Source organism: Streptopelia decaocto, assembly GCF_964273445.1.
Source record: "Streptopelia decaocto genome assembly, chromosome: Z".
Lineage (NCBI taxonomy): Eukaryota > Metazoa > Chordata > Aves > Columbiformes > Columbidae > Streptopelia > Streptopelia decaocto.
Genome location: NC_138657.1, coordinates 7296564 through 7321947, shown reverse-complemented (window position 1 = coordinate 7321947; position 25384 = coordinate 7296564). Strand labels below are relative to the sequence as shown.

At 40.2% G+C, this 25384-nt stretch overlaps 1 protein-coding gene across 2 annotated transcripts in view; it reads left to right on the top strand.

Moving 5' to 3' along the window:
* Window positions 1–14942: 14942 nt before the first annotated feature.
* ATG10 (autophagy related 10) overlaps window positions 14943–25384 on the top strand; it is an 85860-nt gene continuing 75418 nt past the window's right edge. The window contains exons 1-4 of one of the 2 annotated variants that reach the window (XM_082074511.1): window positions 14943–15038; window positions 17323–17448; window positions 20996–21104; window positions 22344–22463. In XM_082074511.1, the coding sequence (XP_081930637.1) occupies window positions 17423–17448; window positions 20996–21104; window positions 22344–22463 (255 nt within the window). In that variant the 5' untranslated portion in view covers window positions 14943–15038; window positions 17323–17422. The remainder of the gene's footprint in view (window positions 15039–17322; window positions 17449–20995; window positions 21105–22343; window positions 22464–25384) is intronic. The other variant, XM_082074512.1, reaches the window with a different exon arrangement.

Genomic DNA, 25384 nt, shown 5'->3' with positions numbered 1-25384 from the left:
ATGAATTATTGAGCTGCTTAAATGGTCATGCTAATGTTTTTACTTATGAGTTCTTACCTGTAGAGGTATGGTCTCGTAATTACTGTAATTACAAGGCTTATGAGTCTCATCACTCAAATCACCTTGCTCCCTCAAGACATTCTCAAAATTGCTATCTGTCTGATTCCCACACACTAAAAAGGTAATTTTGGAGTGAAGTTTCCACACTGAAAAAGCAACCCAGACACTCAGAGGGAATATGCAGCTATGTCATTCAGCCCCCTATGTGCTCACAGGTTTCCTTTCTAAATTTCTGCCATGTTGTCCTCACCATCCTCAGCTGACATACTGACCCCCCTGCCTTGAGCAGGCACACCACAGCACGTTCAGTTAGGGTTTGGTGATAAGCACAGTTAGGGTAGATCACATAAATTATATGGTGAAAACTGCTGCGCATGGTTTTGTTAACTGGTGTTGGATTTAATGTCAGGCAAGGGATGGTGATGAAGAAATGTTTATCTGTAATGCCACTCTTGATACTTGTAATGGCTTCAGCTACAACACTGAGAGCTGCACTAAGGGCTGCGCTGGCAAGTGTTCTCAGGATTAAGATTGCTGAATATTTGTTGTTTTGTTTTTGGTTTTGTTTTGGTTTTGGTTTTGTTTTTTTTCCCCTTTAAAATTGTACAGTCATAGAATGTTTGGGGTTGGAGGGGACCTTAAAGATCATCTAGTCCATGGGCAGAGACATCTTTCACTAGATCAGGTTGCTCAAAGCCCCATCGAACCTGACCTTGAACACCTGCAATGAGGGAGCATCAACAACATCTCTGGGCAGCCTGTTCCAGTGCCTCACCACCCTCATTGTATGAAAAGTATTCCTTACGTCCAGTTTAAACCTACCCTCTTTCAGTTGAAAACCATTTCATCTTGTCCTGTCACTACAGGCCTTTGTAAAAAGTTCCTCTCTCTCTTCCTTATAAGCTGCCTTTAAGTACTGAAACCCACAGCAAGATCTCACTGGAGCCTTCACTTCTCCAGGAGCCTTTCCTCACAGCAGAGCTGTTCCACCCCTCTGATGATTTCTGTGTTTCCTCCTCTGGTCCCTCTTTAACAGGTCCATGTCTGTCCTGTGCTGAGGTCTCCAGAGCAGAGCAGAGGAGCAGAATCACCTCCCTCAACCTGCTCACTGAGCTCCTTTTAGTGCAGCCCAGGATACGATTTGCCTTCTTGGCTGCAAGTGCACATTGCCGGCTCATGTCCGATCTCTCATCCCCCAGTACCCCTAAGCCCTGCTGCTCTCAATCTCTTCATCTCCAGCCTGGATTGATACCAGGGGTTGCCCTGACCGAGGTGCAGGACCTTGCACTTGGCCTTGTGGAACCTCATGAGGTTCACATGGACCCACTTCTGGAGCTTGTCCAGGTCTCTCCGGATGGCATCCTGTCCCTCAGGTGTGTCAACTGCACCACTCAGCTTGGGGTCATCTGCAAACTTACTGAAGGTGCACTTGATCTCACTGTCTGCACCATTGATGAAGACACTGAAGAGTACTGGTCCCAGTACAGACCGCTGAGGGACACCAGTGGTTACTGGTTTCAACTTGAATGCTGAGCCATTGACTGTAACTACTCGGATGCAGCCATCCAGCCAAGTCCTTCACCATCTAACAGTTCATCCACCAAAACTACCTCTTTCCAATTTAGTGGCAAAGTCTGACTCTAGTTAAGCATCACATAGAGCTATGTAGTTCCCCTGGCTATCATGACAGAAATAATTTAGAATGCAAAAGAAATCTTCTGTTCTACAGGGAATAGCTGTGTGCTTAATTTCGTAAGTTCAGAATTGCCTTATGGCTAAATATGTGCATGTGTGAAATCCTGAATTGGTGGAGATGGTGGCTGTTTAGCCCCAAAATACATAAAAGAAAACCAGGAGAAAATGTAAGAGAGGGACATTTAGAAATGTACCCTCTTTCACAGTCCCAAAGAATTATAAAAAATGTTTGTCTTTTGAAAGAATACTGGGTAAAATTTGTATCTAAATTAAATTATTAAAGATATCTTAATTCTGCTTTAAGGGCCTAATTAATGCCTTATTGAAACTAATGCAAAGGGGCATCCAATGAAGAGAGAGTACGCTATAAATAGCAATCCCAACTAGAGGGTTGCTACTGGAATGTTTATGATACTGTGTAATCCAAACAAGCAGATAAATTAAAGAAAGTTCAATAAATGAAATGTAGGGTAATATAACTTCCACTCTCTTAGCATTATATCTCATTTATGTCTGACTTTATATCATGCACAGTACAGTTATAGTTAAATCTGATTTGTGGCAACCTGCGCTTTATAAATGTCATCCTTTTAGCCTTTTCTGGATTGAGCTGTATGTACTCCATTTCATGAAGTACTAAATGTTCTCTGAAAAAGAACATTAGTTGCAGAAGAAACATTGGTGCTTTTAGGAGCAGCCAGGGTATTTGAGGGCAATGTGGGTTAGTTTGGACCTTTCACCTCTAATAAATCCTAATATGGTAAATCTTCAGGTACTTTTTGATTACATAATTATTAAAAAGTCTTGCAATTATAATAATTTCATATTGTTTCCAGTAGACCTTTATCTGGTGATATAACCAATAATAATAAAACAGTAAGGACCTAAATCTGGATTTACCTTGTTAATGTTGTATTTGCTGGGACTGTGAATATGGTTACAGGATTGGATCCTTAAAATACTATTTTACAGCTTCTGATTTCCAATCATACTGCAACATCTTGTTTCAGATACCAATATGAAAAGAAAAAAAAAGATGAAGGAGATGAGCATTACTTGCTAGGAAATCCTTCCCTGCGCTCAGTTAAGTGTTCTGCTTTTCACTTATTTAATATCATGTCTCAAAATCCTTCAGTTCCAGTGGTCTGATTATTTCATCATCCTGCCTTCGATTCCCTTTTACTCTAAACAATAATGTACATTTTCATAATAATTATACTTTGATTTTCTATACACCCATGTTTTCACTTGAGTGTCTGAAAAGGCCTTAAAGACTATTGAGATAATCTTCAAAACACCTATTACATTATCATCCTTGTCCTCATTCTGCAGTTAGATGAAAATAACAGCAAGAAGCAAGTAACCTGCCAAAGGTGATAGAGGGAGGTAGTGGCAGAGATGGAAGCAGATGTGAGCTGAAAATGGATGACACCACCCTCATCACTTGCCCCCAGTAATGCTCCAGGTGATAAAACAGGTTACAGCAGCTGCTTCTCAGTTTATGGATACCTGTCATCTCCCAGGGTGCTAATCATCACTTCGAGCTGCTTCTGTGTCTAAACATTTTCCTAAAACAGGCAAGAAGACGTTTACCAGTCAGACAACATTCATAAGTGCTGTTGAAAACATATATCAAAATGTTTTTTACAAAAACAAAATCATAGAATCATAGAATCACAGAACAGTTTGTGTGGGAAGGGACCTTCAAAGGTCATCCAGTGCCACCCCTGCCATGAGCAGGGACATCTTCACCAGCTCAGGTTGCTCAGAGCCCCGTCCAGCCTGGCCTGGGATGTCTCAGGGATGGTTCATCCACCACCTCTCTGGCCAACCTGGGACAGGCTCTCACCACCCCCAGTGTCAAAAATTTCTTCCTCATGTCCAGCCTGAATCTGCCTCCTTTAGTTTAAAACCATCACCCCTTGTCCTGTCGTAACAGGCCCTGCTAAAAAGTCTGCCCTCTATTTTGAGTATAGAAATGCTGCGATAATGTCACCCCAGAGCCGTCTCTAGGCTGAACGACCCCAGCTCTCTCAGCCTGCCCTCACAGGGGAGGAACAATCCATCCATAACCCCAAATTTCACTGTGAGCAGGTAAGAGAAAAAGAAAAATTACAAAGTGTGATGATAAAGGGGATGAAATGACCTGGATTTGTGTCAGCCTGCAGGATGGCAGACAAAAGAAATGGGACTGGGAAAACACTGCACTCCAGTTCACTTCTGCAGGGTGGGTCTCATTTGGACTGGTGCTTGGGGGTACATTCCACTATTGTCACATTTGGAATTACTGCCTCTCTGGCTTCTAAATTATAGTCACATACAATATGTGTACTTTGTACATGGGGGATCCACAATTTAAATTTACATCTTATTTTGGCTTTGCATCTTGAATTTGGCTGTTTTCATGAAAATTCCTAGAAAAGAAAATCTGTCTCTTAAACATGATTTAGTTTGAATCATATCCAGTTAACTCTCAATTATCTGTGGACAATATGTACCAGATGTGGCCCATTTAGCTTTAGAGCAAGCTTATAAGCTACACTTCAGCTGTATATCACCTAAACCCTATAATCCATGTTGGCTCTGTGCAGATCCAGCCATCGTGTCTTGGCATTGTCCTCCAACTACGAGGACCACAGGGGTGCAGTTGATTTTTTGATTCTGTGTGGACCTTGAGAAGTGGATCCATATGAACCTCATGACGTTCAACCAGGCCAAGTGCAAGGTTCTGCTCCTGGATCGGGGCAACCCCCAGTATCAATACAGGCTGGGGATTGAGAGCAGCCCTGCCAAGACGGACTTGGGGGAACTGGTGGATGAGAGATTGGACATGAGGTGACAATGTGCACTTGCAGCCCAGAAGGCCAATCGTATCTTGGGCTGCATCAAAAGGAGCGTGACCAGCAGGTGGAGGGAGGTGATTCTGCCCCTCTGCTTCGCTCTGGTGAGACCCCACCTGGAGTCCTGTGTCCAGCTCTCGGTCCTCAGCACAGGACACACATGGACCTGTTGGAGAGGGGCCAGAGGAGCCACAGGAATGATCAGAGGCTGGAACAGCTCTGCTGGGAGGACAGGCTGAGAGAGTTGGGGTGTTCAGCTGAAGAAGAGGAGGCTCCAGGGACATCTTATTGTGGCCTTTCAGTACTTAAAAGGGGCCAAGAAGAAAGATGGGGACAGACTTTTCAGCAGGGGCTGTTGTGATAGGACAAGGGGTGATGGTTTTTAAACTAAAGGAGGGAGATTCAGGCTGGACATGAGGAAGAAATTTTTGACATTGAGGGTGGTGAGAGCCTGTCCCAGGTTGCCCAGAGAGGTGGTGGATGAACCATCCCTGGAGACATCCCAGGCCAGGCTGGACGGGGCTCTGAGCAACCTGAGCTGGTGAAGATGTCCCTGCTCATGGCAGGGGTGGCACTGGATGAGCTTGGAAGGTCCTTTCCAACCCAAACTATTCTGTGATTCTATTCCATTACCTAACTGGCTGATGCTGAGATGGAGCTAGTAAATCCATCCAGAAGCAATACAATTCCTCCACCTTTGCCCTGTGCTTCTCTGTGCCTGGGGAGGATATGCTCAGTCTGCAACGTGTGCTTGGCTGGCAGCAACGTACAGAGACACCCAGAAGTTCAGCAGAAGTCATTTCACCTCCAGTTCTGGGCCTGCACTGGCCACGCCGGATCTCAGTGATTTCCAAGCATGGCGACATTGATGCTGTCAGCTGTGTGCCACAGTACCTGTGTTATCCAGGTTTGTCCTTCATCAAGTGGTACAGCCCCACCATTACTCCAGATAATGGAGTGTAATTGCTGGGCTAAATTAACTCTGACATACCTTCATTGACTCTGTGGAGTTACACAGAGTTTGTTAGTTTGGCCCGTGGATTTCGTTGTTATGTTAAGAAGCTGTCAGTGCCATGTACAGATTAGAGGAGCTGACACTGATAAGCTGGTGAAGCTAAAGTGTGCCATTTCATACTTTCATTAAATAAATCATGCCAATTTCAGTAACAGTGTGCTCTTCATCCCCTTGTCTTCCTGACTTTCCTTGACTCTTATTGTATTATTTACCTTGTGAAAATGCTGCACGTGGCTAAAATACAATGGCTGAAGCTCAGGACTGAAAGCAGTTTGGATAACCTCTACACCTTCCCTGCAGGAAATATTCCAGCGCAGTGTCCCCGTATTATAGGTAAATACAACCTCAGTGAACAAAGCGGAGTTACAGCCTCTTACACCAGGGTAGATTTGGTCATCTGGCTCAGTGCACTTGGGAATTGTACACAAGAAGTAAGAAATAACCAGGTGAATGCTAGGGGCAAAAAATAGTACGGAGACTGCAGGATAACTGATTTTGAAATCCTACTGACAGCAGTTTGGAGGACTGGACCCCTACAAATCCTTTTTTTGTGCTTACTACTTTGATGGTAATCATCAGCAGTTTCAGGGCCAGGAAAGTATTCCAGCATTGTTCAAAAGATCGTCTTAGTTGATATATGCAATGAAAGTTAAACTTTGTCTGTACAAATTTTTTTTAATTTTTTTTTTTTCTGAGGGAAAAAATACGAACTGGATTTGATAATATCTCAGTAAGTTAACAGCTGACTTGAATTTTGAAGGTCTGGTGAACTTCTGGAGTATAATAATTCAAGGGAATTAAAAAAAAGCCCTTAGCCTTGTTCAGATAAGGATAAACAAAAGCACGAGTGTCATGTATTAACTAATGTTAGTTGAGAGAATTTTGTGAAGTCTAGTACATGGATGATCTTTTAGCACTTGCTTATCTGCCCATTTTAAACAGCAGGTCCTTTCTGCAGTGTAAAGAAAAATCCTTTCATTAATAGCTCACTAAGTCGGTTGAATGGTCAATTGCTCACTGCTGACTTCATCATTTTATCAGGATGGCTTCTGATTTTTTCCAGTCTTGGCAGATGACACTTATCAATATTTTTCGGACAACAAGAATTTTTTGAATCCAAACTGATGAAGAAACAAAGTTGGCAGACTGATTTCTACACTCCCTGTTGATTGATATGATGTTATTCCACTGGGCTTCTAAAAATCTCATTTGTGTATCCCAATGAAAACCCCATCACGGGCTGAAACGAAATTTTTGTCTTGCATTCTGAACCACTCAGTAAATTTATAATTTTGGTAGTAAGTCTGGAAAAGAGGAATCATGACTATGAAACATGATGTTTTAAGAATCAACCTTATTTTCAACCTGTAACACATATTTTATGATAAGAGTAATTTTAGAAAGGATTATAATGTTCTTCTAAAACTGACGCTATTTGCTTTCTAGATTTCTCACAAATGGGAGAAAGAGGTAAACTAAAAATGTTAAGATAGAGGCCACAATCTTATGTTGATGAAGGTACTATAGTTTGGAGCTTTTCTCCAGTGCTTTATGTATAAATACATATAAATACTCTTTTTTTTTTTTCCATTTCTTGGGCAGGCACTTCCAAATAAGCATAGGTAGCTATGCCATCCAGAGGGCTGAACAAGTGAACAGTCCAGCTGTTCAAAAAAATAAGAATGAACTGCAGACAGTGTTTTAGACGTGATACTGAGTGAGGAATATGGGAGGTGGATTCGACAGCTATGAAAGGGAATTCGCAATAGAAGGTAAAAACCAAGGAGGCAGCCTGGTTGGTGTGACCATGGGCCCATGTAGCCGACTCGTCCGCTCTGGAAACAGCAGCCGGAGAGGCTGTTTCAGAACTTGGCAGCCACAACTGTTGAGGGTAATAAAACATTAAAAAGCCTTAACATCAGGGAGGAGAGGCCTGAAGGAGAACTGTATAGCCCCGAGAACCAGAGCTAGGGTGGTTTGTGCAAGGGCTGTGCAAGCGCAAACCCCTCCCATTCCTCGCTGTACACAACTGTGCAGGGTCTGGAAATCCTGTGAACCCGGCACCTTCCGCCTTGGCATGGACAGAGGCCAGGACACTCGACCTCCCGCTTGGACCAGGGCAACACCCGTGAGATGAGGTGTTGGGAAGGACAGGCAAGGGGCACACTGGGCAGCAGACACAATTCTCATTCAGTCTGGTTGCAGTTTTATTTATTGCTTTCACTGTTGCATATTAACTTAAAGTTCAGTGGTTTAGGTTACTTTGTTTCTGCACCTATATAGCTTAAATTTTTAAAAGTGGCTTTGAACTGGCGACAGAAAGATCATCACCAGGCTGTTGTCCTGCACTTGTGAGGTATTTAATAACATGTTTTCCTAGTAAACTTGCAAATTTCTTACAGAAGTATCTCCAATCCACCGTTCAGAAACTTGCACTGGTGTTAACAGGGATACTTTCTGACAGCACAAATCAATATTTTAGGTTCACATTCATAACCTAACAAATGTTTTTTAGGATACTGAAGTCCAGAGTCATGTCCACAGCTCTTACCTAGCTGACATCAGAATGTATTTTCACAGCAGCAGCGTGTCTTCAGTCAGCCAAATGCACGCTCCACTTCTGCTGTTCCATTGCTAGGTACGTAGCTGATTTTCCTCTTGGGACATATGCAGTTACAGAAGGATTTCATGATCTCTAATAAGAGAAATTATTTGTTAATAAAATAACAGGGAGCAGTAATACTCCATGGGTGACAACATTTCTGGGAAAGACCTCATTTTGCCTGTGAGCTTAAGTGTGAGGGTTCATTACTTTAGTGTCACTGGCCTTGCCATAGTTCTGCATTGCTGTCCAAAACACTTTCCTGATCGTCCATCAGGCCTTTACTGAGCTGGAGCACATTGCTCTTTTGGCTGGCCTAACTCTTTAAGAACAAACTGGAGACATCTGCAGTCCCTTAGGATCTCCAGAGTGATCCAGGACCTTGCTCAGCTACAAAAGCATTTGTCTCTGAAAGCCATTTATTTCCTTCTTTGGCCCTATAAGGGGAAAATCAGGTAAAATGAAGCCCAAGGAACAATCTAATTCCTGGAAGGGCACCTATGATGATCCCCAGATATCCTGAAATCAAACATATAGGTCATAGACATCCCTTGTGTAGGATGTTGTGTGCATAGAACGCTGTGACATGAATAACATACATTAAGTCACACTTGCTGGGATACAATGTGCACTGAACTGAACATAAATACATTTTAACAGGCATACCTCTCACGATGATGTTGGCTGTACGCTAAACGCTCAGCAGGGGTTGTGAGGCAGGAAAAGGGTTTGGTATGGATTGGAAAACAGCCTTGAAGGGAGTATTTCAGCCAGCAAAAATTAGAGTGACCGTAAGGGAAAGTTTGTCTCCCAGACAGCCTGAAATGAGCATTCTGAGTATGTTCTTGCACCTCAGCAAAACTGGTTGAGAAAGAAGCACAAAAGAGTCACAGCGATAAACCTCCCCGGATGAGGACGAACACCCCTGGTCAGGAATGCCTGGTGACCTGGTGACCTCTTGATGTCCTTTCCCACTCAACAATTCCTTAGTAGCTGCACATCAGTCAGATTGGTCAGAAAGAGGAGCTCAGAGTCTCTGAGTAAATATGACCAGGTATTAGACTCGTGTTATGACTTCTACCATATTAATTAAAACCCAGCATTAATGTGATGTTTTATGCATTTTGGTGGAATTTGAACTTTTTTGTCACTATTCATTTGTTGAAAAGCATCTGTCTTGTAATGATAGGAATTAATCTGCCATTTTTGACCAATGATCAGTAATATTAAGTGATGTCCACCACTACTTGTAGTACTTTTTGCTTGGCTTCTACGTGGACAATTTCTCCATATCTTTTTCTCTTCAAAGGTGGTAGTGGAGGGTGAAAGCTATTTTGTTTTATTTTATTTTATTTTATTTTATTTTATTTTATTTTATTTTATTTTATTTTATTTTATTTTATTTTATTTTGTTTTGTTTTGTTTTGTTTTGTTTTGTTTTGTTTTATTTTATTTTATTTTACTTTATTTTACCTTATTTTACCTTATTTTACCTTATTTTACCTTATTTTACCTTATTTTACTTTATTTTATTCAGTTTGGGATAGTTATTGAATTGCTGTACAAAAAAATGTACCATCTGTCATTCTTCATTCATGAAGACATTTCCTTCCATTCGTCAATTCACTTAGTCTCCTTAAATAACAGAGCTCTTAACTGTTACAATAAACCTTCAAGTTAAGCCCTACACAAGGTAAATGATAATTGGTCTGCTCTTGCCTGTCATTTCCGGTCCAGCCAGCTACACTCTTGACCTTTATCATCTGAGGAAAACACTCTCAGAACACAACCGTGCATGTTACATTTTATCATTTTGGGTTCCTAATATTTTGGAGGAATCAGAATAAAACCCTGTTTTCCTAGCATCAATCCTGTCTGTCTTTACTCACTTCAGTGTTAATTATGAGCTGCTAATTTTATATGTCGGCCTGCAGACCTGTACCAGTTGAATAATTAGGATCATTTACTCTGGAGCTTAGCACTAGGCTTGATTTACCTTATATGTGTAAAATGCATCCTAGTTCTGATCTGGCTAGCATCCTGAACGAAAGTATTTCACATATTGTACTTTGAACTGGTTTCTGATTTGCTGATTTTAGCAAACCAGACAGTGGTAGCATAGGCTTGCTGGTTTAATACAAGAGAGACAGACAGTACCTTGCTTATTTATTACAACAATATATATTTACTATAGGTTCTAATAGTATACTTTTATTGTACTTCCATATGATCCTGTGTTATAATGACTGTTTCTCCACCACCCGCAGATATTTTAATGCCACTTTGACCATGAACTTGTAAGCCGATTTAAAAATGTATCATCTTTCTATATCAATTAGACCTCTTCATTATTCTCAACATCTCCTAAATCCAAGTTCACTGCTTAGGAGCAACATTTTTGTGGTCTTCGACTGCTATTATCTTTTATATTAATGACCTGACTATTTCACATGCAGCCTGTTTCAAGTTGATTTCAATAGGTATTGGTCTAATAGGAAATAGAAACAAATAAAACAAGAATGGAACATTAATAACAGTAGCAGAAAGAGAATACAAAACAAATAAAAAAAATCTGAACCCTGAAGAATTATTAAACTTTTCAATAAGATAAAATAAAATACTGAGACAGAAGTAGGAAAAATTGCCAAAAAACAAAGGTGGCAACAATTGCTGCATTATGCTAGTACTGTGTTCAGGGCTGCTTGGACGCTGCTGGAGTGGAATAAAAATACTCATGAAAAACATATGCTGTTTGTATGCCTCTCAGTTTGTTTTCTTTTGAACTTTCCCTCCAAAAAGGGACCAAGAGCAAGGATGTTGAAGGCACAGACAAGGCATCTACAAAATTCAGCTCATTTGTGAGCCTAACGCTGTCACCACAGACTCCAACAAGTTACTTATTTCCGCTTTTTCTGCCAGCAAAAGGAAAATAATGTTACTTGTCTACTTGATAAGAGCACTGTAATATTACAGTGATTACTGGAAAATAAGGTTTGTTAACAATTTTGAAATAGTAACTCTCTACCTACCAAGGTCTATCAGGGGAATTTCAACTATTAAGTCTTCTAAACAAATGAAGCAGAAGAATGCAGAATATCTTGCTTTTAGTTCTTATGTATTATTGGTGCAGAATCTCCATAAGCACTATTAATTTAATGACAGACAATGAAGAGATTTATATTAAGCAGTCAGCCATGGTGAATGTTTGCTAATATCAATTTTAACTGGAATGAAGTCTAGCATTTCTCTTTTTTTGCAGATATTGCCTGTATATGCAATCCTTCTTAAATGGCAGATAGAGTACATTTGCTCCTGTGACTGTATCAGCACAGCAAATTAAGAAACTGCTTGTTATTGTACAAATGATATGTTGGGTTTCAGCAGTCTGTCCGGTAGCCTCACAATACATTTTCACAAGTATTTTGCTTTGTACTGTTATTTCTTGTTTGGCATACCTGGCAATATGCATTTATTATAAAACTTTGCAACCCAGTTACTGCCAGGCACTGGCAATAATGGATTATTATCTCCTTTTGTTTAGCAACATTGCTCAGCATTGGAAATTAAGAGTAATCAAAAAAAAAAAAAAAAAAAGTGGAAGAAGTAGCATTAGAATTACTGCGAATTACTCTGGATGTGAACCATACTAAGGAGGATTTGTGAAATTGAATGTACATCATATTAATTCTATTGTCTGAGAGCTGTAATGTTACTTTTTTTTTTTTTTGAGAGTACAGTGCTGCCTGAACTGCTCAGCTGATAAATGGGTTTTGAATGAATGTTTCTCGGGACCAAAAAAAGAGGATGAAGTGATGAAACAGACCTTTTAGAGATCACTCAGTTCACCACTGGGCTGGTGAAGGATTATTCTCCATGATCTTTGTTCAGTTCAGCTCTAAAAGTTCCAGCCAACAAAGTTCCTACAACAACTGTTATTTTACCCTTAAAAATTATCAATATGTGATAATATATATTAATGTTATATATTGAGATATATATTAATATAAATATATATTAATGCAAACAGATATACATATGTATATATTAATATATCTAGAATAAGCCAAACTGGTCTGATGAGCTATTATGTCTATTTGTTTTAACTATATAAACATCTAAGAAGTGACATAGTAACAGGACTACTAATGCCTTTGTATTGCAGAGACGAGGTGGAAACCCAAGGCATTCATTCAGAGTACAGGCAAGAGAAGGAAGAGAAAGGTTAGAAATGCCCCTGTTTGGACCCCTTCTCATGCAATTTTAGAACTACAGCAAATGTATTTGCCTGGATAAAGAGTCAATCACTGACATGTACTGAAATGCCCTGGCAAAAATCCTGGAGGTGACCAAGCTGATACGAGATGGTGTAAGAATTTACCATGAGTCTGATCTGCTCTGAAAACAGGCAAAAACTGAAATGGACAGGGAAAACTGAAACTATTAGCCCAAATTTGTCAATAGGATTATTCTAGAGTCCACCTCTAATAGGTACAGTATCCTGTCTACACAGAGATATAGTGTATTTCTGGTTGCATCAACATATGGATACTAACAGTTTTTCAAAGTTCAGTGTTTTAGACCTTAAGTTCTGTAACACAAAGAGTTACTTATGCTCGTCATGTGGAGGCCATAAAGTCCTGAAAGGGGATATTCAGGTAATCAGTTTATTATTTTTAACAATACATAATTACTTAACGTTGTACCTGTTGAGTTTAAGGTCCATAGATAATATTGCCTGTTTGCAATACTGCAGCCTATATAATCTTTAAAAATGACCACTGGTGTTGAGATCCTAATTACTGGATGTCCTTGATTTTTACAGGGCCTGTGTACTCACAATTTTAAATAAAGTAAATGAACCTGAGTATATGGAAACTATGGCTTAGTTTTCTGGAAACTACCAGTCATAGCAACTCCTTTTGCTAACTTCAATGTAAAATCAGGGCCCTATCAGCCACTTTTAAAATGAGCTATGTCTTAAACCCCATGATTCTTCCCTAAGAAAATCCAGAGAGACAGTAACAAAGCTAAAATTAGAAATCAGGAGCTGTAGCTTCCAAGGCAGTGCACATTACGTGACATTTTTTCAATACCACAGGCATTTTCTGCTAGCAAAAATGGCTTACTGAATATATTCCACAATGTAAAAGCCTTATTTCAAAACTCAGGGCTGGATGACAACATGGTGTTTACTTACCAAATTTCAAACCCCCAACATTTAAAGAAACAGTGAATAACAATATAAATAATTAATTCTGATGATTAAATAATGACTATAGCATCACAACTTGTAGTTATAATGGCGTCACCCAAGCTATGCAACTGCTTTCAAAAATAAAGATAGGCAGTCAAAATAGTAATCTATGGTGGTATCAAAATCTGTTCAAAGCACATCACACAATTAATCTTTCTCCAGAATACCTTAATGAAACAAAACTTTTCTTATATATATCTAGTGTTGAGAACTACAGACTTAGATGGAACATTTAATTGTTAATAAAGAGCAGTGAAAATTATCTTTAAATATGAGTCATGGCAGATGTTGGAAGAACTAGGCTGCCAACAGCCAAAATCTAGAAAACAGAATTTCGAGAACAAAGAAAAATTGGTTTACCTCAAGAATATTCCAGCAAAAATCTTTGGCCCTTGTGAGCTCTCCACACCCAGCAAATTACAGGCAAATTAGGAATTGCACAAGTTGGAGAATGTCACATTACAACCAGCTACAGCAAAGCACCATTTGCATGTGGAAGCTCCCCCTGGGCAGCACGGTTTCCAAAGCCGATGGGACAGCTCTTGTTTACTCTTACTGCAACAGGCCAAAACTCTTTAAAACGGCAGTTTGCAGATAAATGGGTAAAGCCAACGTGTTACATGTCACTTAAGTCTATCCAAATATAGTGCATTCTGCACATGCTACAGTTTGGATAGCTGAGTCACGCCAGACGAGACCTTACCACTGAAAAATGTATGGTTTAATAGACTCGTAAATTTAAAAATTAGTTCTCCTAACATTCTTGTAGCAAAATAGCTGCTGTGCACCTACCGGGTTCTCAGATCTAAAAGCAGTTTCTAAGAGAGAGCACAGCTGGGGAACAAAATAAACACTGGCATACACATTGGGCATCTCCTAGAAATAGCTCAGGCTTACGGTTTTGGTGAGACCCTGCATTTATTCTTATTTTCGTGCAGGCTAGTTTGAGTTACTTACCCCTCACGTTACCTTACAAGACAGCGCTCAGGTGACATTTTAATTTCACATTCCCTTCTCCTCATGTTCATTAGGGAAAAGTAATAACATTATAAATTTATATTGTTGGGAGAGAAGGGTGATTAAGCCTGCAAAACGTTCAGACAACACTGGCATTGCCGAGCTTCTGGAGGGAGTCCAGCCTTGCCTCAAAAGATCTGGGACTAACGCTTTTGGGGGCGGGAGGATGGGGTTGACAAGACAGGGGGGCAGAGGGGGGCCCTTCCTGGGGGCGCTCACGTCTCATGGCCCCATAAATCGCCTCAAACACCGTGGATGAAGAGCGGGCGACACCGCCATCCCCATCCCTCACACGGCCCCGCCGCTCCCGCCAGCGCCGCTTCCCGCCCGCAGCTCCGGGCAGGCCCCGCCCCCCGCCCGGGCAGACCCCGCCCCATCAGACCCCGCCTCCTGCCCGGGCAGACCCCGCCCCCCAGCAGACCCTGCCCCGCGGCTGGGGACCCCCCCCTCCCTCCGCGCATGCGTATCCCGCGCCCCCTCCAGCCGCTGTGCGCGGAGGCCGCGCATGCGCGCCGGCCGGGGCGGTGCGCGGCACGGCGGGCGGAGGCGGGCACGGTACGTGGGACGCCGTGCGGCGGGGCCGTTTCCGCCCGCTCTCCCTCTCGCTTTTCCCGTCCTGCGCCCCTCTCTGGGGCGCGACCCCCTTTCCTCCGTGCGAGGCCTCCGCCGGGCCTCGCCTCACCTCCCCTCCCCTCACCTCACCTCAGGCGTCCCGCGCCTCAGCCCGGGCCCGCCGCCGCGCTCGCCCCGCACACGGCGCCTGGCTGTCCGGGTCGGCAGCCCCCGCCGCAGGGGTCGGAGGGGGCGAGGGCCGCGGCGGGGGAGCCGGCCCAGCGGGGCGGGTGGCGGGGAGAGGGAGCCGGCCCGGCCCGGGAGTCGCCCGGCCTTGCTGGGGCCCGTGGGCGGGTGGGTCCGGGTCTGCTCGTACCCCTTGTCCGGGGAGCCGGAGGAGGGGACGCGTCCCGCACAGGTGCCAGCAGCGTGGGATCTCTTTGCAGGGGCTGATTTTCCAGAGATTACTGCTCTGCTTGATGCAGCCATGAGAATACTGTGTACAGTTGTGGCCCCTCAGTTCCAGAAGGACAGGGAACTGCTGGAGAGAACTGCCCCAGCACAGGGCAACAAAGATGCTGCAGGGAGTGGAGCATCTCCCGTGTGAGGAAAGGCTGAGGGAGCTGGGGCTCTGGAGCTGGAGAAGAGGAGACTGAGGGGTGACCTCATTAATGTTTATAAATATGTAAAGGGTGAGTGTCATGAGGACAGAGCCAGGCTCTTCTCGATGACAACCAGTGATAGGACAAGGGGCAATGAGTACAAACTGGAACACAGGAGGTTCCACTTAAATATGAGAAGAAACTTCTTCTCAGTGAGGGTGGCAGAGCCTGGCCCAGGCTGCCCAGGGGGGTTGTGGAGTCTCCTTCTCTGCAGACATTCCAACCCGCCTGGACACCTTCCTGTGTAACCTCATCTGGGTGTTCCTGCTCCATGGGGGGATTGCACTGGATGAGCTTTCCAGGTCCCTTCCAATCTCTGACATTCTGTGGTTGCAGTGTCTTGTTTTCCATGTTCCCTCTTGACATCCAGGTAGCATGAACAGATTAACGGGGACTTCATTTAGGTGCCATTGAGAAGAATATATTTTAAAGTGCTAGATAAATAATCTATGTCATGGGCAGACTGGGTAATGTGATTTAGGGCCAGATTCTGAAAAAAATGAACATTTAATGGGGCACCGTTTCCTTTGTATTTCTTGTTAAAAAATGATCTAGTTCTAATAGTTGCTGAATATTCATATGCAGTGATGCCTGGTGTCTATAAACACACCTAAATAGCCACCTTTGTGGTACATCCTCTTTGAAAGGGGGGGAAAATCAATCTGGCTATGTTCTCTGAGAGAGTTCTGTTATCTCTAAGACCCTGGGAAGGAAGCATTCATGGGATAGGTAAAATGCTTATTTGAAGCTATAATCCCTCAAAGCCATGTCGTTGGGCCATTGACAGCTGTAGTGCTGGCATGCACAGGAACAGTTTCTTCAGCTGAACTCTGGTTGCCATCCTGTGGGCTCTGTGTCCACGAACACTACAGTTGTTAACCGTCTGTGGAGTTACTCAGTTCTCCAAGGAAAAGGTGGTAGGCCCACAGACGTATCCCACAAGTGAGTTCATGTTTCTGGTTGCTGGTTGGGCGATACTGCTAAGCAAGTGCATCAAAACGTCAGTACCCTGTCCAGCTATGGGCTCCCCAATACAAGAAAGACAAAGGCATACTAGAGGAAGTCCAGTGAAGGCTGACAAAGATGATTAAGGGTGTTTGACATAGGAGACAAAGCTGAGAGAGCTGGGACTCTTCAGCATGGAGAAGAGAATGGTCATCGGGTTCTTATACTGTGTATAAATACCTGGTGTGCGGGAATAAATTGGGTGGAGCCAAACTAAAAAAGCACAAGAGGCAGTGAGCACAAACTGGTGCATATTTTTTTTAATTGAAACAGAAGAAAAATTATTTATTACTATGGTAATTGAACACTGGAACAGGTTCCCTAGAGAAGTTGTGTCATCTCCATCAAAGCCCAACTGGAAATGATCCTGAGCAACCTGCTCTACTTGACCCTACTGTGAGCAGGGGGTTGGACTAGACAGTCTCCAGAGATCCCTTCCAGCCTCAGCCATTCCTTGTATCTGTGATTCTCTAGCATACTTGAAGAAACATGTCTTTTTTAAAGAAACAGGGTTATTTTGCCCCAGTCCTTTGTTATTTTACTACTCAATTGCTATAATTCAGTGGAAGTTTTAAGTGTTCGTTTTATCTGTCAGTACTAACATCTGGTTTGCTCCGCAGGTGTCCTGTAGCATGGCAGGTGAAGAGGACTTCTTTCTGGAAGAAAGAAGATTCAAGGAGTACTGTGAAGAATTTATTAAACATTCACAGCAGATAGGAGATGGTTGGGAGTGGAGAACTAGCAAGGTAAAATAATCATAGTGTTAATTTTTAGATACCCTTGCTGGCCTTTTTGAGCTGTTGACAACCACTATAAGCTGGAACATCCTTTAAGGAGAGTTTACAAAACGTGAAATAAATGGCATTTTACACAGCTGGTCCAAGAACAAAATAGTGCATGGGTGGTTATGAGAGTGTATAGTATTGAATGTATGTACATGTACTGAATATGGTTCATGAATTCAGAAACAACTGCTGGGATGGTCTAGTGCCACTGGGTGTGTGACTAAGGGATAGAATTACCTGAGATGATTTGTGTTTTGATCAGAAATGTCTTTTTTTAAGACATTACAGAGTCTTCATTTTCAGAATGCCCAATGGTAGGGAAACAGTCACGGTGCTCAACAAGCTATTCAAATGGTTGGCTATGCTTAAAATAGAATTTGAAACAAACAAACAAACAAGCAAGCTGTTACTTTTACTCTTAACTGCCTGGCTTCATCTTTCAGCCATTGGTAGCTGTTCCTTGTCTACTAAGCTGAGAACTCTTCTTTTATCAGGACTCCCTGTGTTTTGGTACTTTAGATTCAGATCAATTCATCCCTAACCTTGTCATTGTAAAAGCAAAACACGTTGAGCTCCCTGACTATTTGACATGTTTTCCTATATTTTAATAATTCTTGTTGATCTCTGCATCCTTTCCAGTATATAAAAATCCTTTTTCATCTGTGGGCAGAATTAGACAATGAACGTTGCATCACTGTGAAATTCAAACTTTCCTATTCTTGGTGAGTGCTTGTGGTTCTATATCCAAGGATCACTTTAACTGTTTAAGTTGAAATATAACATAGTTTTTAAAAATACATTAGCTGCATACAGCAACCAGAACAATGTGTGAATGATCCATCCTCATGTGAGGCTTCCCCATAATTTTCAAACCTCACCAATAATAATTATATATTGTTTCTAGGTCATTAATCAAAATTTTAAATAGCACAGGGCCAAGACAAGTCCCACAGGACCCCATTAGAATCACTCCTTTTATGATGATTCCCCATTTTTTAAGTTACATTTGAGATCCGTGAGTTAACAATATTTTCGTCTTTTACTGTGTGTCAGATTAGTGTGGAATTATTTTAATTTTTTAATTTCTGTTCATGGAATCAACAGTTACCTTATGGAAATCTGAGCATATATTGTTATGACTTTCACGTTTATCAACAAAACATGTCTTTTTAAGTTACCCTGAAAAAAATCAATTTTTCTTAAAAAATAACTACATTTACTGCATATATTTCTTTAGTGACTGAGTTCTTTGTGACAACTTCTGTTGTTTTGCTTGGGACGATGTCAAGCTAATATGTGTACAGTTGCACAAATTAGCCCATATATAAAGATGTATGGATACATGCTGGCTTTCTCCAAAGTTCTCTGAAACTTCCACTGTCCTTGAAGACTTAAAGAAAATCAGCAGTTCTTACATACTAATTTAAAAATATCTAATGAAAGCCACTTAATGCTAGTGTCCTGCTTAACCACTGTTGAAATGAAATTTTTGTAATAGTTATGGTTTATGGCTACATAATTTGTATTTGTTCTATAATAACAACAGAAATAGTTTGAATACTTGCTTTTTCTACTTTGAATACTTCTGTTATTTTCCATCTAATAATAAATCCACACTGTTCTATGATTTCCTATAGCTACACTTTTTTTGATGGGAGGGCAGTGTAGGATTTCATATATTCTCTTGCTTCTCTGACTGGTTTTCAATAATGGAGGGCTTGTATTTCTCATTATCTGTGCGTTTCTTCTTTCTGCTGTAGAAAATTTACTTCTCTAGCTATTTTTTTTTCCCTTCCTTTGATGGCTTTAATGGTTTCCCATGCTGTCATGAATTTTGGGGAGAAGAGTCATGCTTGTACCATTTTAAATTGCAAGAAGTCCTGGAGTAAATGTATGCATCTACATAAATAACTGTACATTAGTATTTGTAACCCTTTCATCACGGATAAAACAGAATTTCAGTAAGAACCCGGGTCTTGGCCTTAGATGAATTCTGTTTAGAAGTTTTTAAGAGAGTGCAAATATTAGCCAAGAGTTACAATGTACCCTTTCTTACAGGCAACCATTTGAAACTTTAGATTTCAGTCAAAGGCTATATTTGTGAGGATTTATTCAACAAAGAAAGATGCTCTGAGCTTCTATCGGGAATTTAATACATGGGTCAAAGTTTGAACTTGCTGTGAAATAAGAAGCTTTGCTGGAAATAGCAGAATGAGATAGATTTTTTGTTCTCACATATAAAAAAAAAGTAAGAGTTCTTTCTTTAATGGGTCAAGTTGGCGACACTGTGATTTCAGTGTGTGATTAAAAACCTGGCCATTGAGACCATCCACTTATAGTATGTAGTCTTATGTAGTCTGGGAAGGAAGCTTTTCATTAACCAGATGTCTCATTGTCTTTTTGCTTTTTTTACCAATGTATGTGTTGTGGGTAGTTTGGGGCGCTCTCATTTTGCTGATGTAATGCACTTGGATCCCATTCCTCATTCCATACTCACGTGAATAGGCCCATTGATAGCAATAAGACCACACAAGTAATCCAGGCTTGTGGAACTGTGTTCTTGTGTTCCTGTGTTTTCTGCAGAGATTACATTTAGGTGATGAAATACTCATTGTTTTTGTGGAGCTGGCTCTTGTGCCATAAGCTCACAAGGCCCAAGCAGAACCCTGTATTTATAGCTGTAAGTGAAATGTTCTAAACTATGTTATTTTTATGATCTGTTTTTTTTTTTTCCCCTGGAATAAAGCTGTAAAAAATCCAAGAGCATCTCTGCTGTAGGACCTGATGGAGCTAAATGTGGATGCTGTTATTGGGGATGGATAGTTAAATACTGGCTGTGAAGGCTGTCCCTTGTTTGCTTTCTGCTTTAGGTTTGTTTCCTTTTTAGTTAGGTTAATCTAGGTAATCATATCAAGGCTATATCCGTTTACTTTTGCTTATAATACTCACAAGACAGCTGGAGTAGAAATGGGCTGTTTTCCACTTAAATGGGATCAAAGTCCTGCCTAAAGTATTGATTTATGTATAGGGGCAGAAGTGTACAAAATATCCTGCAACAGGAGGGATGTTCCTCTTTCCTGCTGCCTCTCCTCCAGCCCCTCACAGCTGTCAAATACAGAGACTGTTAACTCCACTTCTCCAGCTATCCACAGATAGTTTTTCATGGCACTCAGAATGCACTACAGAATGCAAACCTGTGGAGCTTGGCTCCTTTCTGCTGACAGGAAGAACTGGTTCAGGGAGGTGAATGCTAAATCCAGCCCTTCTCTGGCAAAGCTCATTGTGCCTTGGGGCCTTTTACCTCTGTGGGTGGCTCTAGTACTTTCTTTGCTGCTTTTAGGGGGATAAATACCAATGCAGGTAGCTTTATTCCTGCAGGCGCTCACAAAAAGCTCCACAAGGACAGACTTCGATGTTGAGAGTGAGAGAAGTGACTTTTGTATCACCGCTTCAGGCTTAATGTTTCTGTCACTGTTTTCCCCTGCATGGTTGATTCTTCGTTGCACAGGATGCAGTTGGTTCTACAGCTGGGACATCCAGCAAAGTTTGCCGGATTCATGCTCTTCGTGAGATTTAGTGAGAAAATGAGGCATGCAGTAGGAGAAGTTATGAGCAAGGTAATTGCTGATGGTGTGATTTGTACTTAAAAATTCATGGGCAAAAATACATGTAGAGAGCACTATCATTTTTTATTAGGCGTGAAACTTGATAAAAACAAACAAATAGCTCATAGCAGATTTCAGAGGTACATGTATTCTACAGTGTTCTTGAAAAGAGGGAACTTATGTGTCAGAATAAAATGGGTTGATTTAAAGGTCAGAATACATGAAATAAACTGTGTCAGCAACGACAGATTAACTGAAGAGTTAAAATATTGTTACATTTGCGGCCTTGTCAAGCAATTCAATGCTACATTAATGAATTTTGTAGAGACACTGTTTTGAATAGAATCCTTTTTCATCAGATGTTGCACATATGCTTTCTGTGTTTGTCTAAAATAAAAGGTAATGAAACAGCTAATAAAACCTCAATTTATTTGTTTCTATTGAGAAATAAGTTCTTAGCATGCAACTACTGTTCTTTGTGTTCTGCATACTCTTCGTCCCTTTCAGAGTGTACATTTTTCCAGTGATCTGTTATTAAACTTCTCTCGTCCTACTTTTAATTAAAAAAATAAATGTTGATGTATGTATGCAGATAGTCAGGGCAGCGAGGGCTGAAAGCTCCTAAAACCTCCTGTCACTCTGAAATTGCACAAGGGCCTTGGTGCCTGGAAGCAGAATGATAAAAAGGGAACTGAGAGAAGGTACATCTTTTTCTGTTTCCTTGTACATTTGACCCTCAGAGGTGATCAAGAGAAGGGAACAAATTGTAACTTTGCACAGTTCAATTCTGAAGTGGTTTGTTTGTTTGTTTGTTTTCAGGACTTTAGGCAAGTTAGAGGGGGAGCAGAGCAAAAATAAACCAATCTGCCAATAACTGGGAAGTTTATACTGGTGTGAATGCATTCCTTGAAATAGATAGGTCAAAATAATTAATAGCTGCTCATCTCCTCGTGACCTTAGTGCATTGTTTTCCAGTTCTTTGGCACTCCTTCTGATCCATAGATAGCAGTTGTCTTAATTAATAGCTGTATTAAATTTTATTTTTTATTGTTCAGGTCTTTGACTTCCTGTAATAACAAGAACTAGTGTAAGCTACCTGTGAGAAACCAAAGAGCACTGCAGTCATTGATGCCTATAAAAAGACTGGGATCTTATGCCTAAATACCATGCTCTGTTTATTTTTTAGAGCAGTGACAGAATTTAGCATTTTGGTTACAGAATATTTTTTTCTTTCTTGTTTTCTGAACACAGGACCTTGGTGATTGTTATCTTAGTAAAACACACTTCCAAGTAAGAAATAGGAACATCCCAGCAGATCTCAAGGAGGAAAACAATGATAACATGGAACAAACGTCATTTTTACATGTTGAAGTAAGTACAGATTTTAAAAGTTTGTGTTTATAAAATAAATCATGAACAGGATTTTTTAAAATACTGTGTTTTTTAATTAAGTCCCTCCAGAAAGTTTTCAGATCTTAAGTTACCAGTGGCTTTTAATTATTCTTCCTACAGTTATTCTCATTCAGGTGTATGATTATATAGCTGATAAAAATTGTGAGGAAATGGAAAGGCTCTAGCATCTTTTGTGTATGTATCTTCCTCATGGAAGGATAATGTTTCTTTGCATGTTGATTCACTAACGTTAAAGAAACATTTTTATTTTTGTGGAAAAAGATGAAGCATCAAGATTTAGTTATCTTAGAGGTAAATATTAATTAAAAATAAAACTTTGAGGTTAATATTAATGTAAGTGATATTTACTGAATATTTAGGTTGTGTATAGATAAAATACTGGTCATTTTTTTTTTTAAACTGGTGCTGAGAAATTACAGTAGATTTGGTGTTCTTGAAGGAGTATAAATTTCTTTCTTCCAGAAAATTAAAACTGTTCATTAAACTCAGAGTGAACTGATCTGAATAATTATTTGCTTGTTTATTTCTTTGTTTGCTTCTGCAGTAGACCTCCAGATTATTGACTAATCAAGACATAAACAGTAGAAATTCACTTCCTTATGTTATTACCATAAGTATGAAAAGAAATCTTGGATTATAATTGACTGAAAACCATGTGTTCTATATATTACCAACTGTTGAATAGATGGACATGGTATATTTCCCAGTGACCATTTTCTACAACAGCTCCTTTTGTGTTTTCATCAGCACACTGATTTTTATTTTTTTTTACAGAGACTCTGGTACAGGGTCTGAAATGGGTGTTCTTTTGGCCTAGTTTCTGAAGGAAATGGCACTTAAAACAATCATGCTGTTTTCCAGTCTGTGGTGAAAATTTTACAACTCCATTGCTGATACACCAGCTTTGATACAAATTGGAATCCACATAATCTTTAGAGTCACATTACTTAGCATTTGTTTGATAAGTACCAATTAGAAGCATAGTATGTAAGTCATCTGAAGGGTAGCTGTAGCGTTTTTATTTTTCCTTTAATTTGAATTCTGGTATTTCTTAAAATGAAGGCTAATACCAATGCTTCAGTGGTCATTACTTAATTGTTATTATGGCAATGTTTATACTTCAGTCCTGGCTTCTAAGAATAGATTACTGTTTATATTTAAAATTGCTTTTTATGATTGTGACTTTCTTTTTTATAATAAATCAAGTCTTCCTTACAGAATGTATTTTAAAAGTCCTTCTGGAAAGAGGTATCTGTAGAAAAAGTGTCACAACACAAAAAAGGCTTCAGAGCCTGTAATATACTGAAACAGAGCTTTTAATATACTGAAATATGATTGTAGGCCAAACTCTGGTTTATCAAGATACAAATATTAATAAAAGCCTCTTGAAATATTGTGCAAGATTTCTGTGTTTTGAATCTCAGAAATGTCTGCGCTGAAAGGGATCTTGAACAGTAGCTGGTCTTCTTTGAGAAGAAACCTTTGTTCATGTTGTGTAGTGGCAGTAAAGATGAAAAGTGAAGCAAGAGAAAGGTCTTAGAAAATCATGTAGGTAGTAAGACAGGAGGTTATGCATAAGAAAAAAAAAAAGTTTCCTCTCCAAAATGTTCACTGCTTGACAGAGATTATGTCAAATTTATATATTCTTCATTGAACTGAAGAGTAATCAGGCTGTTAAAGTTATTTAATCTAGAAAATGGTAGAAGCACACCAATAAGTTGGAAAATGAAATTTGCTATGGATACATGAAGTAAAGCTATATACTTAACACTAAGGAAAGATGGAAAGAGTGACTCTAGATGGGATAAATTTGCTCAAGCACAGCAGTGCATGTGTAAGATGCATGTTCTTTTGCACAGGTGTTGAATGTCAGAGTCCTTTTGCACTGTTCTAATAGTCTGTTATTTAAGTAGGTTTTGTTTCTGTAAAAACAGATGTTGCACCCCTAAGTCAAATGGTGTTACGGACTTACTACAACCTCTTTCAATAAGTTACTGAGATCCATTCTGATTAATAGAGTTCAGGAGAAGTTGAGATCTTGGTAGAACTTGAAAAAGTTTCCACTGATTGTATGGTCTTGATATTTCGTATTTTTTCTTAGAAAATTCATAAATTTTATGTTTATATGTTTCAATTCTAAAGGAATGCTAGATAATAATTTTAATTTCTTTTGGGAAGAATTGTGGCCATTGTGTGATAGTTGCATATGTCACAATTTTCAGCTTCGGAATTACTGTTGTGATCTAGATTTTTCTATGTTGTCTCTCTCCTATTTGTGTCTTACTGAGATACTTCCATCTGTCAGTAGTCTGATCTTCTTCAAGGTATGGTAGGAGACACAACACATAGTTTTATGTAAGATAATTAACCAGGAACAGCAAGAAGGGAAAAAATAGGAAATTAAGGTCCAAGTAATCAGTACCTATTGTTAGAAACAACCAGTATTGACAGAAACACGGGGAAAACATGTACTGTGGTATATATGACGTGGCACAAGAGGCCAGAAGATTTTCCTCTCCTGTTCCTGGGGATCCAGTTCAGAGATTACAGATAGAACGCTAGTTTTTGCAGGCAAGGTGAAAAATAGGAGGAAAATTAGAAAACAAATTTTTGAAGCTGAAGGGAAATACAGGAAAGTTTTCCATACTGAGGATATAACTCCTATTTAGGTAATTGTACCAAAGACACATCAGGGAAGGGATGATGTTGAATAAATCAGTGAGTACGTCTTATTGTATCAAAGAGTACAATTAGGATGTTGAAACTGCAGAGAAGCAAAATTATTACTCTTCTGTTTGTCATTAATCTGTGAAGAGATACTGATGTATAATGCTACAGTGCAGAAAATGCTTCAAATAGCTGAAGTAACTTTATTCAAA